The 26,616-nt window shown below is 43.7% G+C and overlaps 1 protein-coding gene across 1 annotated transcript in view; it reads right to left on the reverse strand.

The window, feature by feature from the left end:
- sspn (sarcospan (Kras oncogene-associated gene)) overlaps nt 1-26,616 on the reverse strand; it is a 46,676-nt gene that overhangs the window by 14,961 nt on the left and 5,099 nt on the right. The window contains exon 2 of the mRNA XM_041201903.1: nt 11,937-12,023. Within this exon, the coding sequence (XP_041057837.1) occupies nt 11,937-12,023 (87 nt within the window). The remainder of the gene's footprint in view (nt 1-11,936; nt 12,024-26,616) is intronic.

Genomic DNA, 26,616 nt, shown 5'->3' on the forward strand with positions numbered 1-26,616 from the left:
CTGAGCCCTCCCACCGAGCCCTCCCACCGGGCCCGCCCACCGAGCCCTCCCACCCCTGCCCGCTCCTACCGAGCCCGCCCACCGAGCCCACCCACCCCCGCCCGCTCCCACCGAGCCCACCCACCGACTGAAAAATTCAGGCCCTTAACTCTGTTTCTCTCTCCACAGATGCTGCCCAGGCTGGCTGAGTTTTTCCACCACTTCCTGTTTTTATTTCAGATCTCCAGTATCTGCAGTATTTTGCTTTTATTTTTGCGTCCCCTGGTTCCCTGGCCAATGTTACTAACACTCTATCTGGTCATTTATCTCATTACCATTTGTGGAATCTACTTGTGCACAATGTGGCTGACTTGTTCCCCACGTTATGACAGCAACTACACTCCTAAAGTATTTCATTGACTACAAGCTGCTTCTGAGACTGCGAACGGTGCTATAGATATTCTTTAAGTCAAACGTACTTTTTTTGCTTGCCATTTTCTCCTTGCAATGAGTTACAAGTACCTGTGTAAGCAGACTGGAGTTATACTGTCTGTTTCATGCTGCTCCAGGCTACAATGAAATTGTGCACATTTGCGTTTCCCAAACATTTGGGCTCAGGAACTGAATCCTGCCTGGGGAAACATGGGATGCACAAGCATAAAGATCTGGGGGCAAGACCACGCCAAATAAATCTGCCAGGATTGTTAGCACAGCCTTGGCAAATTGTGAGTGCTAGAGGTAGCATGCTGGTCTTGGGCATGGGGGCGAGGGGAAAATATCTGCTGGTTGGAACACTGGCCAGAGGCCCAACATAGTTCAAGTAGGGAGGCACACTCTGGTCCGGCAGTTTCCTGCAGTTTTAATGTGGAACCAGGCACTGCATAGGCAATGGCCTAACCTCAGTTTCGGGTAGGTGCCCGAGGCTAAGTGGAAGCCTAATCAATCTGTCATGTGGCTCATATCCAGAGTGGAATAAGAATGCCCATGTCGCATGCCATATTGGAACCTCCAATAGCTGCTTTTCATCTGAAAATGAGAAGCTACAGTTTCTGGGTCTTTACCTTAACTGTCAAGCAATGAGGAGTGACAATGCAGTGCTTAACACTGAAAAGGTGTGTGGGAAATCCTGTGCATCATTTGAACATTGGAGTTACACTGCCAAGGCAAAATGCCAACATAATACATGGCACATAGCACACTCCAAAAGTGCTCGATTGTCTTGGCTAGAAAAGCCTCCTCATATGCATATCTTAGGCACGTGCGCACAGACACACACACACACACACACACACACACACATGTGCATGCATACAAACACGTGCACACACACACACGTGCATACACACATACACATGCGTGCACACACACACAAACACACACATGCACATACATACACACATGCAGACACACAAACACACACCCCTGCACACACAAACCCACATGTGCAACTGCACATGCGCACACATATGCACATGCACACAGATATACACACACACACACACACACACACACAAGCAAGCAGTGTAACACAAGTATCATCAAGTAGCAGTTACTTAAGTTTCACTGGATAAGATGATTGACCTGGCTGTGGTTATTTAATCCCTCAGACCATCAAATGTTAATTAATTGCCTAATTTCAACATTGTTTTTAAGTGGTGCTGATTTAAAAGCTTGTGTCATAGTTTAAACAAAGTCCAGGTTTCCCCACCCAGGCTCCACCCGGACCATCTCAGTAAACATGGGAGGGCTGAACGAAGCTGCGAGGGCTAAATTTAGTTAGAAGCCAAGATTGTCAGAGGGTTTCAATTACACAGACCTGATTTAGGGCCAGTCAGAGCTGTGCTTGTGTCTCTCAGCCTGAACTTAACTGTCCTGTTCAAAAAGAGAGGCCTGTTCGTGGCTGGATTCACAATGTCCCAACAGTTAGAAACTTAAGGGGTAGACGTTGGTGCACTTTCTGCCCAGATTTCAGTTGTAAAGCAAGTGCAAGTCAAACCAGTTTGGCAGTGGAACAGGTTGTGCCCTATCAGTGCAGGGATTAGTGCGTCCCATATCCCCAGATATCTAAGGCAGGCATGAGAATTGAATTTTATGCATCAGGCAGAATCCCCACCCCCAAAGAGTAAATGTTGGCGGCTACCCCGCCTGCAACTGACTTGCACTCACCACGTAGCCATTTAACAGTCATTGGATCTATTGTTGGCTTGAGATGGGACTTCCACCCCCATCTGAGAGGAAGACCCGCCTCAGAGAGCTGCCAGCCAATCAAATGGCCAGCAGTATTTTGCCCCAGCAGCACCTCTGGGAGTGGTGGCCAGCGCTGGGGCTAGGGCAAAACCCTTAACAAAGAGGAGGCAAAAGCCCAGAATAAGGCAGGACCCGGGCAAGTGGGTGGGGGCTGGGGTGGGCAGGGCAGGTGGGAGGGAAAATGCAGGTGCAGCAAGAAACCTTGGGGGCGGGGGGGGAGCTTTGTTGGGCACAATGGTGCCCAAACAGGAGGTACACTTCCTGGCCCAGCCACCAGCTTTTACTGGGCAGCCCAGACACTTGGCATAGGCCTCCCCGCTGTATGAAAATCTCACTGGTGACAGGAGGAGGCCACTTAAAGGGCCTCAATTCCTCATTGGCGAGTGGACCACCTGATGCCACCCCCACCATGGGTAAAACACCTGCAGGGGCAGGCAGGGCAGGTAAGTGATGTGCACAGTGCCATTCTCATGGTGCCCAATTTTACTCTACCCCTGTCTGTCAACCTGCCCGCACTCCAAGGGCTTTGTGGGGAATGGGGTGAAACGCAGCTCTCAATTATGAAAATTTGGGCCTGACACTTGGTGAATTACCACATCCAGAAATGAGTCACTTGTCCGCCTGTTCTGCTCAGGATTCTTTGGCATCCCCCACACTGCCCACTCTTTCCTGCCCCTCCCCTCTCCACCCGCCCCCCCACCCCCCCCAACTCCCCAACATGCCCCTCCACAGAAAGCCACAACAGCCAACAAATTTGTAAGCAACACAAGCTAATTATTCTTCTTTTAAATAACCCTTCCTATGGAGCCAGAAGTAGCAGATCAGCATCATCAGCCTGAGCTGCACCTCCAACAGTGCAGCATTCCCTCAATATCACACTGGAGGGTCAGTTCAGATTATGTGCTCAAGACTCTAGAGAGGGACTTACCCACAACTCAGAGAGGCACTAAGCCACATGGCAACAAGACCATGAAGGACATTATTGTTTTTGCAATAATCTACCAGACCACAAGTTTCCAGATTTTACTGAATTTTAATTTCACGACTTGCGATGGGGAGACTTTTAATTCACAACCGTTATCCTAGTACCTCTTTACTACACCTACTACACCACTAAATCCAATAAAAACACTGTAATCACTTCAAGAGGTTTCCACTGTTGGGGAGACAAAAACGAAGGACCATAAATACAAGATAGTCACTAATAAATACAGTAAGGAATTCAGGAGAAACTTCTTTACACAGAAAATGGTGAGAATTTGGACCTCGCTACCACATGAAGTGGGTGAGGGGAATAGCATAGATGCAGTTAAGGGGAGAAGTAAAGAGGAGTACATGGTAGAAAGGAATAGAAGGATATGAGATGCAAACACAAGTTGTTGCTGTTTTTGTTGTTACGCCAATGGGGTGAGATAAAAAAGGGTGCGAGGAGGCTCGACTGAAGCATAAACTCCAGCATGGGCCCAAGCTCTGTGCTGTACATTCACTGTAACTCTAACACAGATCTTGCTTACACATTCGCTTTCCTCAGCTGGACCTAGTTAGTTAGGGTTGCCAACCCTCCTGGAATCTCCAGGAATTGAAAATCAATCTCCAGGACACTGCTGTGTGCAACCCTGGAGAAAAATCATCAGGACCTTAAAAAAGACCGGTTTTTTTTGTCATTTTCTTTGAGCTTTTCTCTTTACCAGATATAAAAATAGTGAAAATGCAGAAAAAAGGGTGTTTGGCTGACAGTCAAGCATCATCCAATTGGGTAATGAGTCTTTTTGCTTTCCAGTTGGCGTAGGAAGGCCGTATGTCACAAGGATGGATGTGTTGGCCGACTAATGGCTGGAGTGTGAGGGCAAGTCATGTGATGGAGCCTCTAGGAATACGCTTAATCACAGTTGACAACCCTAGCAATACTCCCCAGCAAGATTTCCTTTGCACAGCGCAGGGTCAAAGGGCTGAGTTTTCAGGTGCCGAATTGGGTTGGCACAGATGTGGGCGACCAATAAAATGGTGCCAAAGGTCATGTGTTGTGATGGCTCACCTGTAATCCCGAGTCTGCCGATTTTTGTTGGACAGGAGGAGAACATGCGGGTGGGGGAAGGACAGAAAAGTGAAATTGCTTGCATTGTTAATTGGATGCATTTATGTACCTGTAATTAAGGAGCTCACTCTTGAAATTTTCATTAGGGCTGGCAGGCGTTGGGAACTGTATAAACCTGCACAACTGCAGCCTGTCAGGAACAGGGTCGACAGCAAATATTTGATGTGATTTTAAAATGTGGAACTTTTGAAGAAAATCTATTCCACTCGAAGTTTTAATAATACTAACCTTTCCCTACCCTATGCTGGGTCCCAACTCTCCCTCTGTTCTGGTTACTTACCTCACGGTTCACTCGATTCCTGATCAGTATGTGTATGAGCGCTTTATAGACAAAGAAATATTTTAGAAGTGTAGTCGCCCTGTTGATGTAGGGAAACGTGGCAACCTCTTTGTGCACAGCAAGATCCCAGAAACAGCAAAGAGATTTATGACAAGGCACCCGGTTTTTCCTGATGTTGGTAAGGTACAAAATGTTGGCTAGTGCACAATGAGAACTTTGCAGTGACACCACTCCATGGCGCTATTCCCAGAAAGAACAAGAGAGTTTCTCACCACTGTTCTAGCCAACTTTTCTCCCTCCAACAACATCACTAAACCAGGTGATCTAATTGCTGTTTATGGGAGCTTGCTGTGTGCAAATTGGCTGTTACACAATGACGACACTTCAAAAGTACTTTATTAGCTACAAAACACATTGGGACGTCCAAAGGTTGTGACAGGCATTATATAAATGCAAGTGTTTGCTTTGTATTTTTTGAAACTGTGCCACAATATAGCCCAGATTAGCATTAAGGTAGCAAACTCGATCAGAAAGACTATAAACGTGGCTGGCATAAGAAGGGGACTAATTCACGATGGTTGGTAACGGATACTGATGTCAAAAATACAACAGTCAGTACAAGTAATAATGTCGATCTTAAGACTAATTGGGCAGAATAAAATCAACTGACCATATTCTACCTCACTCAAAAGTGAGCATCAAAAATACTCACTGCTCCAAGCAGTAAAGTATTCCATACCCCATAATTGACCATATAAAACATTTTAATATCTGCACCTGAACCAGGGCCAGTGCTGTGCATCGCAGTGTAATTTGACTGAACACTTCATGGCCAGGAGATTCATGGAGCTTCACAGCTGGAACTCAGGGAAGGAGTTTTGGATTGATCTACAATGTTGAAATCCAGCTGCAAAAATGCGGAGGTCTGGCTCTCAATTCCTGTGATGCTGATCCAAAGGATTTGGATTGTGAGCAAAGGGCTTGAAAAGACTTATAGACTAAGCACATTCCTCAAATGTTACAGATGGTGAACTTTAAGCATGAGGCTAAAGCATCCTAATTAAGTCCATTGACGATATGCATGGATTTAAGCTAGGGTAATGGCTTGTACTTGAGCTCTTTGGTGTTGCAGTTTAGATTGACTTATTCTTTTAACTTGCCCTTCCTTCCATAAATGGGAATACCTGTCCTGTACATTGTGGTCTCCCTTCCTCCCAACTCCCCCTCCACCCTCACAATCAAACTGAAGTCCATAGCTTAACCTCTGGAGAACTAAAAACCTTAATGCATCCTAAACTATTCTAGTGCCTTAATACAATAATACAGCATCACGCCACTTATAACACAAGCATTAAAGTACAGCTAACTTGTTCTGATGTCACTACATGTTCAATCTGTTATTGCGAGATTAATTCTGGATGTGAGCACCAGATGTTTTAACTGGTGGGAGGTGCTGCTGGTTGAAGTACCTGCCTAATGCAGCCTGGATTCAAAGGCCTGAGGGGACATGAATCTCCCAACATGGCAACCTCCTGATCTTGGTCAGGTTGCCATACCACTGGAAAGTGGGAGAATGCAGCAAGTCTTGCATATTCCCCAATGACTTGGGGCGAAATCAGGCACAGGTAATCTGCAGCCCCACTGGTCAGGCATTCCGACAACAACATTTTTAAAAATAAGAAATAAAAGAAAGGTTTGCATTTATATAGTGCCTTCCATGACCACGGGGCACCTCAAAGTACTTTTCAGCCAATGAAATACTGTTTCAAAATACAATCGCTATTGTAATGTGGGACACACAGTAGCCAATATGAGAAAGTAAGCTCCCACAACCAGCAATATAATCATCCATTTTAGTAATGTTGATTGAGGATAAACATTGGCCAGGACACCAGGGAGAATTCCCCTGTTCTCCTCTGAAATTGTGCCATGGAATTTTTTACATCAACCTAACAGATGGTCCCTCCAACAGTGCAACACTCCCTCAGTACTGCACTGGAGTGTCAGCTTTGATTTCTGTGTTTTTGGGGGTACTTTAAGCCACAACCTTCTGACTCAGAGGCAAGAATGCTACCAACTGAGACCTAATGGCACCTAGGCTGACACCCACCCTTCACCTAGCCAACAGAAAGATTAACCCTAGCCCATGTGGTTCTTCCTACTTCATGCCCACCGCACTGGCAAACTCCTACAGTGTAGCTGTCTCTGTACAAGAACAATTGGCCAGGAGGAGTGGCTTGGAGGCTGGCAATGTTTACAATCGCACTGGCAAAATAAAAATTGAGAGGACAAACATTTTTTGTACTTCACAGCATTCACTTTCAATGATTTTGAGATGTAAATGATAAGGGTGAAGATTAACAACAACTTGTATTTATTCAGTGTCTTTGACATAGTAAAACATTCCTGAGGCACTTCACAAGGGTATTATCAAGCAGAATCTGATACTGAGTTATATAAGGAGATATTAAGATAGGGGATGAGTAAAAACCTAGATTTTAAGGAGTGTATATAAGGAAAAGAGAAAGGTTAAAAGGTGAAGAGTTTTAGGGAGCTTAGGGCCTAGACAGTTGACTGTACAGCTTCACTAGTGGAGTGGAACTGGGGATCTGCAGGAGCAGTGGAATATATCATCTACATGGAAATTAATTCTGAAGTCAAAAGAAATAAAGCTCATTTGTGTTTATATATCTTGGAACACTTTCTCCGGATGGTGCATGGAGAATATCTGTTTCTATCAGTTTAAATAATGGGGATTGCCAGCAATAAAACATCTCTTCTAATCCCAAGTGGAATGTCATTTAGTCTAATACTTACTTCACTTCTAATTCTAGTTTCCTTAAGCTTCTTGTTGTGTCTTTCTTATCTTGGTGGTGGGGACTGAGTAAATGGTAGTGAAATTCACAGTCTCTGGCAATGTCCATCCCAATTACATCATTTACATTTAATGAATAAAACTGATGTCATGGACAGAGGATTTTATACAAGAACTGCTAGTACCTTGTTAAATCATTTATTCATATTGCTCGTTATGGTAATCTAGCTGATCTAAGTTGGTACTCTTAACCAAAAATATATCTTTAAAAGACACTCATTGAAGTCCTGGAACCGCATGTTAGGAAGGACGTGAAGGCATTGGAAAGAGTGCAGAACAAACTTACGAATATAGTTCCTGGGGAGAGACCTCAGTTATGAGGATAGGTTGGAGAAGCTAAGGCTGTTCTACTCAGGGAAGTGAAGGTGAAGAGGAGATTTGATGGAGGTTTCTTTTTATTAAGTCACGCTTCTCTGGTTAGGCCAGCATTTATTGTCCATCCTTAGCTGCCCTTGAGAAGGTGGTGGTGAGTTGCATTGCTGAACCACTACAGTCCATGTGGTGTAGGTACATCCACAGTGATGTTTGGAAGGGAGTTCCAGGATTTTGACCCAGCGACAGTGAAGGATGATATATTTCACAGTCAGGATGGTGAGTAGCTTGAAGGGGAACGTCCAGGTGGTGGTGTTTCCATGTATCTACTGCCCTTGTCCTTCTAGATAGTATTGGATGTGAGTTTGGAAGGTGCTGTGTAAGGAGCCTTGGTGAGTTCCTGCAGTGCATCTTGTAGATGGTACACGCTGCTACTGTGCATTGGTGATGGAGAGAGAGAATGTTTGTGGTTGTGGTAGCAATCAGGCAGGCTGCTTTGTCCTGGATGGTGTCAAGCTTCTTGAGTGTTGTGGGAGCTGCACTCATCCAGGCAAGTGGGGCGTATTCCATCATACTCCTAACTTGTGCTTTGTAGATGGTGGACAAGCTTTGGGGAGTCAGGAGGTGAGTTAGTCTCTGCAGAAATCCCAACCTCCAACCTGCTCTTCTAGCCACGGTATTTATATGGCTAGTACAGTTCAGCTTCTGGTCAATGGTAACCACAGGATGTTGATATTGGGGGATTCAGTGATGGTAATGCCATTCACCATCAAGGGCAATGGTTAGATTCTCTCATTGGAGACGGTCATTGCCTGGCATTTATGTGGTGTGAATGTTACTTGTCACTTGTCAGCCCAAGCTTGGATATTGTCCAGGTCTTGCTGCATTTGGACATGGACTGCTTCAGTATCTGGGGGGTTGCAAATGGTGCTGAACATTGTGTAATCATCAGCGAACATCCCCACCTCTGACCTTATGATGGAAGGAAGGTCATTGATGAAGCAGTTGAAGATGGCTGGGCCTAGGACCTGAGGAACTCCAGCAGTGATGTCCTGAAGCTGAGATGACTGACCTGCAACAACCTTCCACTTCCTTTGTGCTAGGTATGACTCCAACCAGCAAAGAGCTTTCCCCCTGATTCCCATTGACTCCAGTTTTGCCAGGGCTCCTTGATGCCACACTCTGTCAAATGTGGCCTTGATGTCAAAGTCAGTTACCCAGACCTCACCTCAGGAGTTCAGCTCTTTTGTCCATGTTTGAACCAAGGCTCTAAAGAGGTCAGGAGCTGAGTGGCCCAGGCAGAACCCAAACTGGGTGTCAGTGAGCAGGTTATTGCTAAGCAAGCGCCACTCGATAGCACTGTTGATAACCCCTTCCATTACTTTACTGACAATCAAGAGTAGACTAATGGGGCAGTAATTGGCATGGTGGACTTCTCGTGCTTTTTGTGTACAGGATATACCTGGCTACATAGCCAAGTAGATGCCAATTTTGTAGCTGTACTGAAACAGCTTGGCTAGGGGTGCGGCAAGTTCTGGAGCGGAAGTCTTCAGTACTATTGCTGGGATATTGTCAGGGCCCACAGCCTATGCAGTATCCAGTGCCTTCAGCCGTTTCTTGATATCATATGGAGTTATTTGAATTGCCTGAAGACTGACATCTGTGAGGTTGGGGACCTCCGGAGGAGGTCGAGATGGATCATCCACTCGGCACTTCTGGCTGAAGATTACAACAAATACTTCAGCCTTATCTTTTGCACTGATGTGCTCAGCTCCTCCATCATTGAGGATGGGGATATTTGTGGAGCCTCCTCCGGTGAGTTGTTTAATTATCCACCACCATTCATGACTGGATGTGGCAGGACTGCAGAGCTTAGATCTGATCCATTGATTGTGGAATCGCTTAGCCCCGTCTATCACTTGCAGCTTATGCTGTTTGGCACACAAGTAGTCCTGCATTGTAGCTTCACCAGGTTGGCACCTCATTTTTAGGTATGCCTGGTGCTGCTCATGACATGCCCTCCTACACTCTTCATTGAACCAGGATTGATCCCCTGGCTTGATTGTAATGGTAGAGTGGGGGATATGCCAGGCCATAAGGTTACAGATTGTGTTAGAGCACAATTCTGCTGCTGCTGATGGCCCACAGTGCTTCATGGATGCCCAGTCTTGAGTTGTTAGATCTGTTCAAAATCTATCCCATTTAGCACAGTGGTAGTGCCACACAATGGAGGGTATCCTCAATGTGAAGGTGGGACTTCGTCTCCACAGTGACTGTGCGGTGGTCACTCCTACCAATACTGTCATGGACAGATGCATCTGCGGCAGGCAGGCTGGTAAGGATGAGGTCAAGTATATTTTTCCCTCTTGTTGGTTCCCTCACCACCCGCCACAGACCCAGTCTATTAGCTATGTCCTTTAGGCCTCGGCCAACTTGGTCTGTAGTAGTGCTGTCGAGCCACTCTTGGTGATGGACATTGAAGTTCCCCACCCAGAATACATTCTGCGCCCTTGCCACCCTCAGTTCTTCCTCCAAGTGGTGTTCAACATGGAGGAGCACTGATTCATCAGCTGAGGGAGGGCATTACATGGTACTCAGCAGAAGGTTTCCATGCCCATGTTTGACCTGATGCCATGAGACTTCATGGGGTCCGGAGTGGATGTTGAAAACTCCTAGGGCAGCTCCCTCCCGAGTGTATACCACTATGACGTCACTTCTGCTGGGCCTGTCCTGCTGTAGGACAAGACATACACAGGGATGGTGGTTGTGGTGTCTGGGACATTATCTGCAAGGTATAATTCCATAAGGATGACTATGTCAGGCCATTGCTTTTCTAGTCTGTGGGACAGATCTCCCAACTTTGGCACTATCCCCCAGATGTTAGTAAGGAGGACTTTGCAGGGTCAACAGGACTGAGTTTGCCTTTGTCGTTTCCAATGCCTAGGCCGATGCTGGGTGGCCCGTCCAGTTGTGTTCCTTTTTTAAGACTCTGTAGTGGTTAGATACGACTAAGTGGCTTGTTAGGCCATTTCAGAGGGCAGAGTCACATGTAGGCCAGACTATGTAAGGACGGCAGCTTTCCTTCCCTAAAGGGCATTAGTGAACCAGATGGGTTTTTACAACAATCAATTGTAGTTTCATGGTTTCATTAGAATTTTAATTCCAGGTTTTTACTGAATTAAAATTCCACCATCTGCCGAGGCAAAATTCGAGACGTCCCCAGAGAATTACCCTGGGTCTCTGGATTCCTAGTCCAGTAACAATACCACTACTCCATCGCCTCCCAATCGAGAGGGGCCTGGACAGAGTGAATAGGGAGAAACTGTTCCCATTGACGGAAGGGTCAAGCACCAGGGGACACTGATTTAAGATGATTAGCAAAAGAAGCAAGGACAACATCAGGGAAAACTTTTTCAAGCAGCGAGTGGTTAGGATCCGGAATGCACTGCCTGAGAGTGTGGTGGAGGAGGATTCAATCACGGCATTCAAAGGGGAATTGGATAATTATCTGAAGAGAAAAGATTTGCAGAGCTATGGGGAAAAGACAGAAGAACGGGACTAACTGAGTAGCTCTTCCAGAGAGCTGGCACAGACACGATGGGCCAAATGGCATCCTTCTGTACTGTAACCATTCTACGGTTCTATGAAATTAAATTGAGACAAGTGTAATGTAATGAAATTAATTAATTAATTAACTGGAGTTAACTTTCTATTTACTCACGAGAAATGTTCTATTGATAAGATAGTCAACCAAGTGAGATTTGATACACTTAAACTCTTTAAAGATACAAAAAACTTTAAAAATACTTCATTACTTTTTTCACCACAATGCGCTATTTTATTCTGTCACACCTTAACTTGACAATGGATGTGTATAAAAACAGATTACCTGCCTGGAGAATTTCAACACCAGCTTGGAACAATTACACCTCAAATTCATCAGCTTCAGCCGTTCCATTAACTCCAGTGATAATACATTATTTCCCTGATATTTGTGAAGTGAAATGATATCTCACCAGATTAAGGAATGGACAAACTGGCAGGCACAAGGCTGTTATCAAACCCCGATGTAACCCGGGTTACTGAGACTGGGCTCAATGCTGATTAGATTGTTATTCAATTTCATTACTACATCAGTCATCAATTACCTTAGCTATAAACTGTAGTGATGTCTTCTCATCAACCTGGTATGTGATACAGTACATATAAAATCCCAGCAATGCAGCCAAACAGATCTGGAAAATAAAAATTCCACTGAAATATTTAGATATTGTTTTCTTTAAAAGCTTGTTATTTCTTATTACAGAATATTACTCAGTCTTTTCTCATTATGCAATAATCACTGATTTTAGAATACTTTGCACGTGCTGACAGTTAACCATCTTCCACATGTATATTAGGCCAGCAATATTTATATGGTGCTTAATGACTGGAACCTCAACATTTATCTATAATGCAACATGCCTTAATTAATTGGCACTCTGTTCAGAGTAAAACATGTTCTGTTAATCTGTGGTTATATATCCTTCTTGGCAAGCCGAGTCTGTGCTAGCTTTTAATTCTGAGTGATGTTTTATGTCCATCTTACATAAAACATTATGGGGAAACATATATTGGGTGATATGAGTGACAGGCAGTGACCTAACTCAATCCATCCCAGCCTTGAGATCCCAAATGAGAAAACAGATAGGAACAAGAGTGGTGACAGACTGAGTCCGTATGGATGCCAGAATCATTCAAATTAAAACCCTGAACCATATCCCTAGACACTTGAGAAATGAAATATGATGAGCAGTTTCCTATGCCCATTCTTGATGCTATCAGGAATTACTGAAGAACTCCAGTCCTCCAGCCTACCTGCTCTGGAATTCCCTCCGTGAAGCCCTTTATAAAGAGTCAGTGTTAAAAATGACCGCCAGTAATCCTTCCTTGGCTGAAGTTATAATATGCCAACCCCAGACGGCCCCATATTCTTGGCTTCCAATGTATTGGCAAGTGAACCTGTTTTTCAAAGCTGAGAAAACTCAAAGGAAGTGCCTATAACCATCTGGCAGGAAATAGTGCAATGGAGAAACAGTTTAATTTTTATTCTCAGGGTGAGGACTACGCTGGCAAGACTGGCACTTATTGTCCATGCTTGTTGCCCTTGAGTAGGTGGTGATGAGTCTTCTCCTTGAAGGGCTGTGCAGCTATAAATGATTGGCTTGCTGAGCCACTTCAGAGGGCTGTTTCAGAGTCTGGATGTAAATGTACGGCCCTCTGTTCAAACTTAAAAGCAGTCTTGTTAAATTTTAAAGGTTGAGTTTTAAGTGCAAAGACTCTCAGCCCCTAGAAATGTTTGCCTTGAAGCTTTTTATCTACTCGAGGGCAGGTTTGATTTGCCTCTCCTCAAGTTTGCAGAGGGAGGTAATCGCCTTGAGTTGGAAATCGGGGGAAGAATCAAAAAGGAAGTTTTAGACAGTTGTGCAACCCTCAGGCTGGCTTTTCCCAGGTGGCTCATGAACCAACACAGCCTCAATTCCCAGTTGGGATGTTGCTTGTGATCTTCCTGGAGGCAGGCAATTAAGAAGCTGCCTCCAAGAGTCCTGTCCAATTGAGAACATCGAGTAGGCTATAGAAGCAGGAAGCCCAATCAGAGGGCCTGCTGTGATGTCCAGTCGGAACCCACAATGGGAGAGGAAGGAGCTGCTGAGGGTACCTCAAAATGGAGACACATTCTGCAGCGCTGGGAAAAATTAAAAATCACGCGTGGCCACCGCTGTCAGGCCATCACTGTGGCAGGGGAATTCTTCCACAGTATGACTTGCAGGTGCAGCTATAGCCATAGCACCCCAGCAGATCCATGTTGGGATGGTGGTGAGGAGATGCTGATGGGCCCCTAGCCTGCTGCTGGGAGGCCACATCCCGTTATGTGTGAGGCTCCTATCCTCGGTGAGGGATCTGTCCACTGACTGAAAAATCCTGGCAATGCCATCAACATTCCCCCAATTGACCCATTAATGGACCTAATTGGCAACCCATTGCTGCCAGGTGGGTAATTTGTGCCACATTGACTCCGCCTATGGCAAGACCACGCAGAGACAGGAAGGCATCAGATAGCCGACCCAATAGGCTATCTTACAGCTTTGCTCCCAGCCTTGACTCCGAACCCACTTCCCAGGGACTGGAAAAATTCAGCCCCTTATGTCAGGGCCCAGATTTTCACAGAATCGTAAAGGACTCCTGGTCCAGTTTAAAATGGTGGACGGGACCCAATTCTGGGATTCCCGTCCCCATTCCTGACGTCCCCAATGTTTGGTGGTGTGGGATTAGGATGTGGTAATGAGCCCACACCCTGAACTCCCAACCTAACCGGCTCCATTGTGGAGTTGGCATCACCTAGCACCCCTGTAATTTTCATGCAGTCAGGCCAGTTTCTCCATGACTTGTGGTTCACGGATCTCAGAGGAGTTGTGGACCATAATCTGGATTAGGGAACCTTTTGAAAGGTAAGGTCAAAAGGTCTTAATCATACCCCCCTCCATGCCAACTCATACTCCCGACCTACTTCCAATGGCCCCTTATGTCCCTCATGCCAACTCATTGCCCCCACTCCCAATGCCCCCAAAACCCTTAATGTCAACTCATGGTATTTCCATGCTCATTCATCAAGCATATACACTGTACAGAACCAATTAACCCTATAGAAATAATGGCATGTGTGAAACCGTTTAAAAAAAGCACCTATTCATAATTTTCTTGAAAAAAACTGCCGTTGCTGCAATCCGATGAAAGTCGAAATCAACCAGAATTTTTAAGATAACAGGAGTTATGAACAATTGACACCTCTTTACCTTGCATAGTTAACATTGAGCCATTGGTAAAAGAGATCAGGGAAAAAATAGCTTCTTATAACATCATAAAACTGTCAATCAAACAAAGTTAACAGTTCTCTCCAGCTGTGACAACAAAGTTAATCATTTTAATAGAGTTTGGGTTCTCAGCCAAGCTGGGAGGGCATAAGTTGGTTTTGAGCTGGCATGGGACTGTGTGTGTGGAGGCACAAGTTGGCATGGAGGGTATGAGGGTCCATTGGAGTGGGTGAGGTCATGAATTGGGATGGAGGATATGAGGGCCTGGAGGTGGCACAGGAGTGGCTGGTTGGGATGAAGGAGTGTGAGGTGTGAGGGCTAGAAGGCCTAAAATGTTAGCAACTGGGATGAAGTCTCAAAGGACAGAGGCGGACCTTTTAACCAGCCTGCCTCATTGCTCGGCTGCTTGTATGTCCACCTCCGACCTGCCTCTGGGGGCGGTGGGCCCAACTCTATCCTGCCCTGACTCCCCAGAGTGAAAATCGGGTCTGTCAGAGCTCTTTATACTGAGACCGGTCCGCTGAATGGAGAAAATTCCTGACTCGAGTCACCCACCTCGGTAGCAAAAATCCAGCCCCCAATCTCTGACAAATGGCCAAGTTCAATTAGTTGAGGGGTCATGAAAAAGGGGATATATATGCAAGATTAAATATAAGAGACTTTGAACAGAGGGCAGGAGCAATTTCTTCATACAGAGTTGTGAGGCTGTGGAATTCACTTCCAGGGATAGTGACTGGAGCAGAAACTATGATAAAATTCAAGATGGAATTGAATAGTTGGTCGAATATAAATGGGTGTGCAAGGACATGGGGACAAAATGGGCAAATGTGCTCAGAATTATTTGCTTGTGTGGAGGATAAATGAAGCTATGAACCGAATGGTCTATCCCAATGCTGCAGCTTCTAACTTGACCTACAGGTAAGCCTCTAATCAACCTCTCAGCTGTAGGTTCATATGGCCAAGAAAGGACTTTTAGGCAAAACCCCAAGGATGGAGGCCCTTCAGTGTAAAGGAAATATCCTGAGTGACATTGCATACATGGAAAAATTTTTCAGCATGCAAACAGCAAAATATTCTTCAACGGCCAGGGGAATGGAGTTGAGGTGAAAGTCTTTGATGATTTAATTGAATGGTGCAACAATCTCATGAGGTTGAATCACCTACTCTTTCTATGTTCTTAAGCCTTCAGCAGACAAGGTCTGAGTACTAAGATCAGTTTTGCTCTCAATTGCTGTCATTACATCAAAGTATTACAATAAGCAATACTTATTACTTATCCAAGCGCAAATAGATTAAATCTCTTCTCTCTTTTCCAACATTATCTTAAAGACCCACTCTGTCTAATCAGATGTTACAATAATAGATCAACATGACACCGATTTGAGTCTGTATTGGAGACATTTGTTCAAAACATGAACAGAAATTGCAGAGAGGGAAACTGAGCGCATTTGTCCCTCTACCTTCACAGAGTCATATTAAGGCAGGACAAGGAGCAATCTTAGGGTAACAGGGAATTCCATAAAAATTATGTTTATGGATCTGAGATTTGGACAAGAAATGGCCAAGGCAAAAAATAACATTTTTTAATGAGGATACAATTTGCTTTTGATTTTTGAGCATTGGGGAGTCAAGGATTATGGGGGGGCAGGTCAGGAATGTGGGGTTAAGACACAATCAAATCAGCCATGATGTTATTGAATGGCAGACCAGACTCGAGGGGATGAATGGCCTACTCCTAATTCTTGTCTTCTTGCACTTTTAAGCTGCAATGACCTATGGCCTAGAAGAAGTACAGGAAGGAAAATTTGTAATTCCATTAAAAGGTCTGTGGAATCTACGATTGTTTTTAAGAATGTTTGAAAAAGCCTTTTAAGAGTTTGCATCAATTGTATAGGGATCAATTATATCTTTCTTGGGTAATAAGAAATATTGGTTCATGTGATCTGGTGACCTGGAAGCAATACCAACTGGAAGGAAGTTAGAAACAAGTTGTATGGCTGGCAGACACAAAGGAAGGTTGCAGACACAAAGGAGTTACAAGCAAAGGAATTGAAGGATGATGGTGATCAGTGTAGAGCTGCAGACAAAGAGAGAAAGCAGGTGGAGACAGAAAGAGGAACACAGAATTTGTGAGGGGAAGAACATACAAACATACAAAATACGAGCAGAAGTAGGCCATTCGGCCCCTCGAGCCTGCTCCGCCATTCAATAAGATCATGGCTGATCTATTTGTGTTTTGAGTTCTACATTCCCACCTACCCCCAATAACCCTTGATTCCCATGCATAACAAGAATCTATCTACCTCTACCTTAAAAAGAGTTCCAAAGTCCCAAAACCCTCTAAGAGAAAAACGTTTTCCTCATCTCTGTCCTATAAGGGTGATCCCTAACTTTAAAGCAGTGCCCGCTAGTCTGGATTCACCCAGAAGAGGGAACATCCTTTCCACATCCATCTTGTCAAGACCATTCAGGATCTTATGTACTTCAGTCAAGTCACCCCTCACTCTTCTGAACTCCAGAGGAAACAAGTCCAGTCTGTCCAACCTTTCCTCACAAGACAACACACTCATTCTGGGAATCAATCTAGTAAACCTCCTTTGAGCTGCCCCCAAAGCATTTATATCCTTCCTTAAATAAGGAGACCAAAACTGTACACAGTATGCGAGGTGCAGTCTTACCAATGCTCTGTATAACTGAAGCATAACATCCTTACTTTTATGTTCAATTCCTCTCGTAATGAAGGAAAACAATCCCATTAGCCTTCTTGATTACATACTGCACCTGCAAACTAACATTTTTTGACGCCTGAACGAGAACACCTAAATCCCTCTGCACCTCTGAATTCTGCAGTCGTTCTCTATTTAAGTAATACTCTGCTTTTTTATTCTTCCTGTCAAAGTGAACAACTTCACATTTTCCCACATTATACTCCATCTGCCTGATTTTTGCCCACTCACTCAACTTATCTATAAAAGTCTGCAAAATTATTCTCTCCCTCCACCACCGATGCACAGTGGCTGCAGTGTGTACCATCTACAAGATGCACTGCAGGAATTCAAGGCTCCTTCAAGAAGCACCTACCAAACCCACGACCACTACCATCTAGAAGGACAAGGGCAGCAGATAGATGGGAACATGGGAACACCACCAACATGGGTTCCCCTCCAAGTCACTCACCACCGTGACTTGGAAATATATTGCCGTTCCTTCACTGTCGCTGGGTCAAAATCCTGGAACTCCCTCCCTAACAGCACTATGGGTGTACCTACACCACATGGACTGCAGCAGTTCAAGAAGGCAGCTCACCACCACTTTCTCAAGGGCAACTAGGGATGGGCAATAAATGCTGGCCCAGCCAGCAAAGCCCACATCCTGTGAATGAATTAAAAAAAACTCCTTATGTCCTCTTCACAACATCTTTCCAACTATCTTTGTGTCATTTGCAAATTTAGCTATGATGCCTATGCTTCCTATATCTAAGTCATTGCTATAAATTGTAAAAAGTTGAGACCCCAGCATAGAACCCTGCGGGACCCCACTAGCTATATCCTGCCAATCAAAAACGGTCCCATTTATGCATACTCGCCCCCCGATCGGATCCGCGCCACCATTTTATGTGGGCGGGCCAATTACGCTGGGCGTGTAACATGCCTGTGTGGGTGGAGTTCCCTGATTTGGGGCCTGAGCTCTTCCACGCATGAGCACGAAAAAGAGCAGAAATCTCCCCAAGGCACCTCTGTACCCCAAGGAGATTAGTTTAAGTTTTAAATATTTAAATCAAGAAAAGAAAAACATTTAAGACATGTCCCCTCATGTGACAGTGTATTATGAGCTGGGACATGTCAATGAATTTTTATAAAAGCTTTTATTCAATTTATGAACACTTCATGAAACCTCAGCCCGCCCATAGATGAGGTCCCATAAAAAATGCGAAGGCCGTCTGGGCTCTTCGCCTGTCCGCCAACTTTAAGGTTGGACAGGAAGTTCAGTTTATTAGTTTAATTGATATTTAAATGGGCGATCTGAAAATCTAAATGACATGCGGTGATGCTGGGACGCCTGCCATTTTAGGTGTCATTTTATGCGTCGGCAAGCGGGCCCTGACCCCACTTGCCAACCCAAAAATTCTGGCCCATGAGTTTTCATTTTCTGCAATAGCCTTTGACATCTTATCAAATGTTTAATCCAAGTCCAGTACGTCTACAGGCTCTCCTTTATCCACAGCACCTGATTCTCCATCAAAGAACTCTAATAAAATGGTTAAACATGATTTCCCTTTCACAAAACCATGCTGACTCTTTCTGATTACCTTGAGTTTTTCTAAGTGCCCAGTTATAACTTCTTTAATGATCGATTCTAACACTTTCCCCAGGACAGATGTCAAGCTAACTGGCCTATAGTTTCCTGTTTTCTGCCTTCCTCCCTTTTTGAATAGAGGGGTTATATTTGCTAATTTCCAATCTGATGGAACTTCTCCAGAATCTAGAGAATTTTGGAAAATTAACACCAATGCACTTACTACCTCATTAGCCACCTCTTTTAAGACCCTAGAATGAAGTCCATCAGGACCTGGAGACTTGTCAGCCCGCAGCTTCATCAATTTGCTCAGTAACGCTTCCCTAGAGACTGTTATTTCACCAAGTCCCACTCTCCCCTCCACCTCCGGTTTTATAGCTATGACTGGAATGTTTTTTATATCCTCTATAGTGAAGACAGAAGCAAAATATTTGTTCATTTCATCTGCCATTTCCTTATTATCTACTATTAACTCTCCATTGTCATTCTCTAGAGGACCAACGCTCATTTTACTTACTCTTTTCCTGTTTAATTACCTGTAGAAACTCTTGCTATCTGTTTTTACATTTCTCGCTAGCTTCCTCTCATATTCAAATTTCTTTCTCCTGATTAACCTTTTAGTCATTTTCTGCCATTCTTTACATTCTGACCAATCATCTGATCTGCTACTCATTTTTGCGCAGTTATGTGCTTTTTCTTAAGTTTGATGCATTCCTAACATCTTAGGTCCTTCCTTTAGAACTTTTCTTTATAGTAGGAATATACTTATTCTGAGCATTCTGAAAAATCCCTTTAAATGTCTGCCACTTCACTATCCCCTAGCCTAATACTCCAGTTAACTTCAGCTAGCTCAGCATTTTTGCCCACATAGTTGCCCTTGTTTAAGTTTGAAATACCAGTCTTAGACCCCACTCTTCTCCCTTTCAAACTGGATGCAAAATTCAATCCTGTTGTGGTCACAACTACCTAGGGGTGCCTTTACCCTGAGCTCATTAATCAATCCTGTCACATTACACAATACTAAGTCTAATATAAACTGCCCTCTGGTTGGTTCCAGAACATGCTGATCTACAAAACTATCTCAAAAGCATTCTATGAACTACTCATCCAAGCTACTACTGCCAATCTGTTTTTTCCAGTTTATTTGTAGATTAAAGTCACCCATGATTATTACCAATCCTTTATCACAAGCACCCAATATTTTTTCTTGTATACTTTGTCCTACATTGTGGTTACTGTTAGGGGGCCTGTGGACCACTCCCATTAGTGACTTATTTCCCCTTCTATTCCTCATCTCCAACCAAACCAATCTACATCCTGATCTCCTGAACCAAGGTCATCTCTATTGCACCAATGCCAACCTTGATTAATAGTGTTACCCCTCCACCTTTACCTAGCTTCCTATTCTTCTTGAAGGTCATATACCCCTCAATATTCAGGGCCCAATCCTTGTTATCTTGTAGACAGGTCTCTGTATGCGCTATCAGACCATATTTATTTACTTCAATGGGCACTATCAATTCATTTACTTTGGTATGGATGTTCCGCGCATTCAGAATCAAAGTATTTAGTTTTGTCTTTTAGTTATCTTTGTGACATCTAGCCTTGATTCTTTGTGCTTTCTTAAGTTTTTTTTCTCTCTGTCCCTTCATGCCATTTTCTGACTCTCATTTCCCATATTACCATTCTCCTCTCTTACCTTGTCCCTACTCTTTGATATAACACATCTTTCCACATTTTATCCTTTGCCATACTATTTAGTTTTAAACCCTCTCCACATCTCTAGTTATGCAGATCACAAGAACACTGGTCCCAGCCAAGTTCAGGTGTAGACTGTCCCAATGGTACAGACCCCACTTTCCCCAGTACTGGTGCCAGTGCCCCACAAACCAGAACCCACTTCTCCCACACCTGTCTTTGAGCCACATTTTCATCTCTCTAATTTTATATACCCTATGCCAATTTGCACTTGGCTTGGGGAATAATCAAGAGATTATAACCTTTGAGGTTCTGCTTTTCAATTTAGTGCCTGGTTCCTCATACTGTCTATACAGAACCTCTTTCCTAATTCTACCTATGTCTCTGGTACCTACATGGACCACAACAACTGGATCCTCCTCTTTCCACTGCAAGCTCCTCTCCAGCCGTGAGCAGATGTCCCAAACAGTGGCACTGGGCAGGCAAAACAGCCGCCTGGACTCTCGCTCTTTACCAAAGAGAACAGTGTTAATCCCCCTCACTATCCTGCCCCCTACTACCACCTCATTCTTTTTTGCTCCTCTCACTTGAATGGCTTCCTGTACCATGGTGCCATGGTCAGTTTGTTCATCCACCCTGCAGCCCCCACTCTCATCCAAGCAAGCTGAAAGAACCTCAAACCTATTGGACAATTGTAGAGGCTCACACCCCTGCACTTCTGTCCTCTGGGTCCCCTTACCTGCCTCACTCGCAGTCGCACCCTCCTGTCCCTGACCACTGAACAACTCAGAAGACCCTATCCTAAGTGGTGTGACTGCCCCCTGGTACAAGGCATCCAGGTAACTTTCCCCCTCCCTGATGTGTTGCAGAGTCTGCAGCTCAGCCTCCAGCTCAATGACTCTGAGTCGAAGTTCCTCGAGCCACAAACACTTTCTGTCGATGTGTTTGTCCTGGATCACAATGTTATCTAGGAGCTCCTACATGCTGCAGCCTTGACACATCACCTGTTCTGCCATTCTTAATGTGTTTTAAATAATTACTTAATTATATTATTCACTGTATGCGTTGCTTTTTTTATATATTTTGTTAACTTTACCACCAATTTGTATAATATTTTAAACCTTAGGAATTGAATAGACCTTAGCCATCACCAGATACTCACCAAAGAGCTAGCTCCTTTCCCTGCAGTAGAGCAAGAACCATTTCCTACAGGGTGAGAAACATAGAAAAAGGAAACAAACACCTCCTTCAATAAACTCCCTCTCTCACCAAGCTCCAAGGGCAGAATTTTGCCCTTGTCGGGTGGGCTCAGCAGGGGCGGACGGGGGAAGTCGAGAAGCCGACCACTGCCCACAATCGGGGCCAGACCGGGATTTCACACTGGCAGGTCAATTAAGGCCCGCCCAGTGTGAAACGTGTGCTGCAGCATTCAGCGCTGCCTGTGAGGGGGACGGGGGATGGAGGAGGGCACAGAGCTGCCTCAGGGAGATGAAGAGTTCTGAAAAACAAAAATAAAGAATTTTTAAATGTTAAAAAACATGCCCCCTCATGTGATTCTATCATGAGCAGGGACATGTTATGAATGGGATGGGAAATTTTTTATTTTAATTTTATTTGCTGTTGGAAACATCATCCTGCCAACCAGAAGGTTGAACTGGCAGCAAAAAATTTTATTTGTCTTCTAATTGTCGGCGGGTGCGCTGCCGATTCCCACACGTGCCTGCCGACCGAACTATCGCACGACGTGCCCGTTGATGTTGGGAAGCTTGCCCGAGATCATCATGTGTCATTTCACACTCAAGCAGAATGGGCACGCGCCCACCCACTGAGGTAAAACTTCTGCCCCAAAGTCTACACTCAGTTTCCTCAGTTGCACTGGTTTGCCAAATCACTCAGGAAGAGGTCAGTTGTTTTGTTTGACAGAAAAGGAGACAGGAGCTCTTGGAGGTCCTGTGCAAGCTGGCTCAAAAGGTCTAAAACCTGGAAAGGTGTGGGGAATACCTTGGAGACCCTAAAGAGCTGGGTTTTGTTTCCCAGAAGTGGCCAAGCTGTTAACATTGGTTGGTCAGCTGAAAAAAAGTCTGGAAAGCTACACCATCAGGACTGTTGTGACCCAAAGGAGAGCGGGTTCATAGAAGTGTGTCTTGTTGATTAGAACCGTACTCATGAAACTCGAAGGTGAAAGCTGTTGTCGGGTGGGGCTCCTGACCTACCCTGTGTGAATTAACAACAACATATTGTGGAAATGCATAGTCACATGGTGCCACATTTGTGAGGGAAGTGATGTGGATGCTCGTGGTTGTGTAAAACAGGTCTTTGCTGTATCAACTACTTAAGGTGAATTTTATCTTTTCATTTGAAGTATTGTTTGCCTGTTGATTCATGTGTAATTTATGTTGATTCAGATTGGTGTTAAAATAAAAATTGCAAAAAGTGAAATCTTGTCGGTAATTTCTTCTTTGGGGGTCATTTGGTAAATTTGGTTAGTTTGGTTTATGATTCCTCCGTGAGGACTGTAACAAAGTTTAGCCTAGGAGGGGGCTTCAGAAGAGTAAAGCAAAGATGCAGCTGGGCTATCACAATGAAGGAGATAAAGAAATTGTGCTGTGGGGAAAACAGAATACTTCACAAAACCAGGTCCACATGGAGCCATGAGATGCCAGCAAGAAGTCTGCATTACCATTAGTAACCAACTATAAAATAATGTCCCATTCATGGCTATAGCAAAAACTACTAAACTATTGTTCTAGTAAACTAGTTATTAACATGGACAGGACAATCTTATACTCAATATTATGAAATAAATGTTACCCAATAGGAATTTTATCCTATCACAGTTCATTAATCTTTATTATATTGGTATCAATGTTAATTTATTAGCCGCTGGTGTAATAAATCACAACTGTGAAATTCAAACCCTCCATCACACATTTATAAAATAATAAAAGCCATGCACCTTTATTATTAGATATATTATTGGAGAGACTTCGACATTGACCAGTGTTTTAACAAGGATTTCTTTATGTTCTCGCACTAGGGAGTTTTGGATTGTGAGGAGAAGTTAACCCAAGGGGCTCTCAACAATGAGATAAAAGTTTGGGAGGGACAATATAACATTTTTTCATCTCACCACAGAAGAAGCAGTCTGGAAACAAAAAGCACTCTTGTTGAAAGTCCATATTCTGCCTCTCCAGTCATAGGCAATGATCCAAAGTGAGCTTTCCCACTTCAACAGTTCATAGCACTGAATTGCATCTTTTTGTGTAGAATTCCCAGCACAGAATCAGGCCATTCAGCCCAACAGGTTCATACCAGTGTTTATGCTCCACATGAGCATCCTCCTACCCATCTTCATCTAACACCACCAGCATATTCTCCTAATCCATTCCACATCACACATCATGCGTTTATCTAGATTGCCTTTAAATGCAGCCACAATGTTCACCTTGGCTACCCCATGCGGTGGCAAGTTCCACATTCTCACCACACTTTGGGTAAAGGAGCTTCTCCTAAATTTTCCATTGGATTTAATAGTGACTATCTTATATTCATGACACTTATTTCTTGATTCTTCTCTACATCTACCCTTTCAAAATGGTGAAGACACCTATTGGGCCATCCTTCAGCCTTTGCTAGAGAAAAAATCCTATTTGAACATACCTACCAGGTATAAACTCTTGGTTACAATATCATCCTTGTAAATTATTTTTTGCATTTTGAAATCTATGTTAACTATTTTTAATTATATTTTCAATTTCTGAATGTTCTTCTGTTACATCCTTGAGTAAAGATACCATTATCTAAACAATGTGGGCACGAGTGTAAGAAGCAGCACTATAAAGTTTGGAGATAATACAAAACTTTGTCAAAGTAGTAGATGGTGATGTAGAATAGTTATAGGCTTCAGGTTATTACAGCATCACAGATGGAGTTCAATGTGGAGAAGTATGAAGTGATGCACTTTGGGGGGCCAGTATATTGTAAATAGTAGGATTTTGATAAGTGCAGAAGAGCAGTGAGATCTTAGTGCCCATTTACACAAATCATTAAAGATTTTTTATTCTTTAATGGGACGTGGGCATCACTGGCAAGGCTGGCATTTGTTGCCCATTCCTAATTGTCCTTGCACTGAATGGCTTGCTAGGTCATTTCAGTTGGCAATTAAAAGTCAACCACATTGCTGTGGGTCTGGAGTCACATGTAGGCCAGACCAGGTAAGGGCAACAGATTTCCTTCCTAAAGGACATTAGTGAACCAGATGGGTTTTTACGACAATCGATGATAGTTTCATGGTCACCATTACTGAGGCTTGCATTATATTCTGGATTTGTTTCTATTAATTGAATTTAAATTCCACCAGCTGCCTTGGTGGGATTTGAACCCATGTCCACAGGCCCCCTTAAAGGTGGTAGGGTAAATTAGTTAAAAAAAAAAACAGACGGGGGATTACTTGCGTTTATCAACAGAGGAATTAAATATAAAAGCAAGGAGATCCACCTAGGACTTTATAAATCACTGCTTAGGCCTCAGCTGGAGAATTGTAGACGATTCTGGGCAACATACTTCAGGAAAGATGTAACGGCCTTAGAGAGGGTACAGAGGTTTCCCAGGAATGAGGGACTTCAGTTATGAGGAAAGGTTGGAAACATTAGGATTGTTCGACTTGGAACAGAGAATGTTAAGATGAGGTGACTTACAGACGTTTTCAAAATGTTGAAATGTTTTGATTGGGTAGATAGAGAAACATTATTCCATTTAGTGAATGGTTCAATAACTTGAAGTAACATATTGAAAATCATTGGCAAAAGATCTAAAAGGGAGATTAGAATTATGTTTTCATTCAGATAGTTGTTGGGATCTGAAAGGCTTTACTTGAAAAGGTGTGGAAGCTGATTCCAGAAAAAATTTTAAAAGGGAGTTGGACAGGTCATTGAGGATAAGGAATTTCCAGAGTTACGGACAAAAAGCATCACTGCTTTTTCAAAAATCCAGCACAGACCTGAGGGGAATAATGAAATCCTGAGCTGTAAGTTTCTATGATGTTTTCTACCACTGACATTAAGATAACTGGTCTATAATTCCCTGGAGTGCTCTTGTTTCAAAACTGAAGGATCCTCAATGTCACTTAATCTCATTGAGCTATCTAGTACAGATGCATTTAAATGTATTACCTATACATCTTGTTGTTTTAGACTACCTGGGTTCACTGATATTGTCTGAGTTTACATTTAAAATTTCCCAGCCAGATATGTTAAACCCAACTTCTGAAAAGCACTGCCCACAGTATATGTTCACTTCCTCTCTTTCGCACTCTAGACATCCATGCAGTCTTTGAGATCTTAAATACCTTGCTTAAAGGTGCAAACTGGGGCCAGATTACCCCCTTTGCAAATAGATGGAATTTACAGCCCAGAAACAGGCTTCTCGGCCCAAATGGTGCATACTCCAAATGAGCCACGTCCCACCCTACTTCACCTAATCCAATCAGGATATCCTTCCAATCTTTTCCCCTCAGTTACTTCTCCAGCTTCCCCTTAAATGCCTGCACACTAGTCACCTCAACCACTCCTTGTGGTAGCAAGTTCACATACCACTCTCTGAGTAAAGAACTTCCTGTATAGCAAATTGAGTCAGTTTAGGAAAAATTGCTTCCAGCATTTTGATAAGTTCAAAAAATTCCAAATTGTTGGAATTTGCTGTAGTTGAAAATAAGGCCTCTAGCACCATGTTTCCTCCCCCAAAATGTTTTGCCTCCCACTTTTTTTTACTGTTCCTCTCTTCCAATTTCTGTCATTCCTATTAACGTCATGGGAAATAGCAGACATCAGGAATGAAGTTTGTCTTGGGTAATAGCACAATGGGTGACATTGAATCAGCCACTGATTTTACATACTGCTCCAAAAGTTGCCAATTCTCTATTGCCCATTTTTCACCATTCCCCAAGACCACATTCACTCTCAATCCTCATTTACGCCTGCACATG

The sequence above is a fragment of the Carcharodon carcharias genome, chromosome 13, assembly GCF_017639515.1.
Source record: "Carcharodon carcharias isolate sCarCar2 chromosome 13, sCarCar2.pri, whole genome shotgun sequence".
In the NCBI taxonomy this organism is placed as follows: Eukaryota; Metazoa; Chordata; class Chondrichthyes; order Lamniformes; family Lamnidae; genus Carcharodon; species Carcharodon carcharias.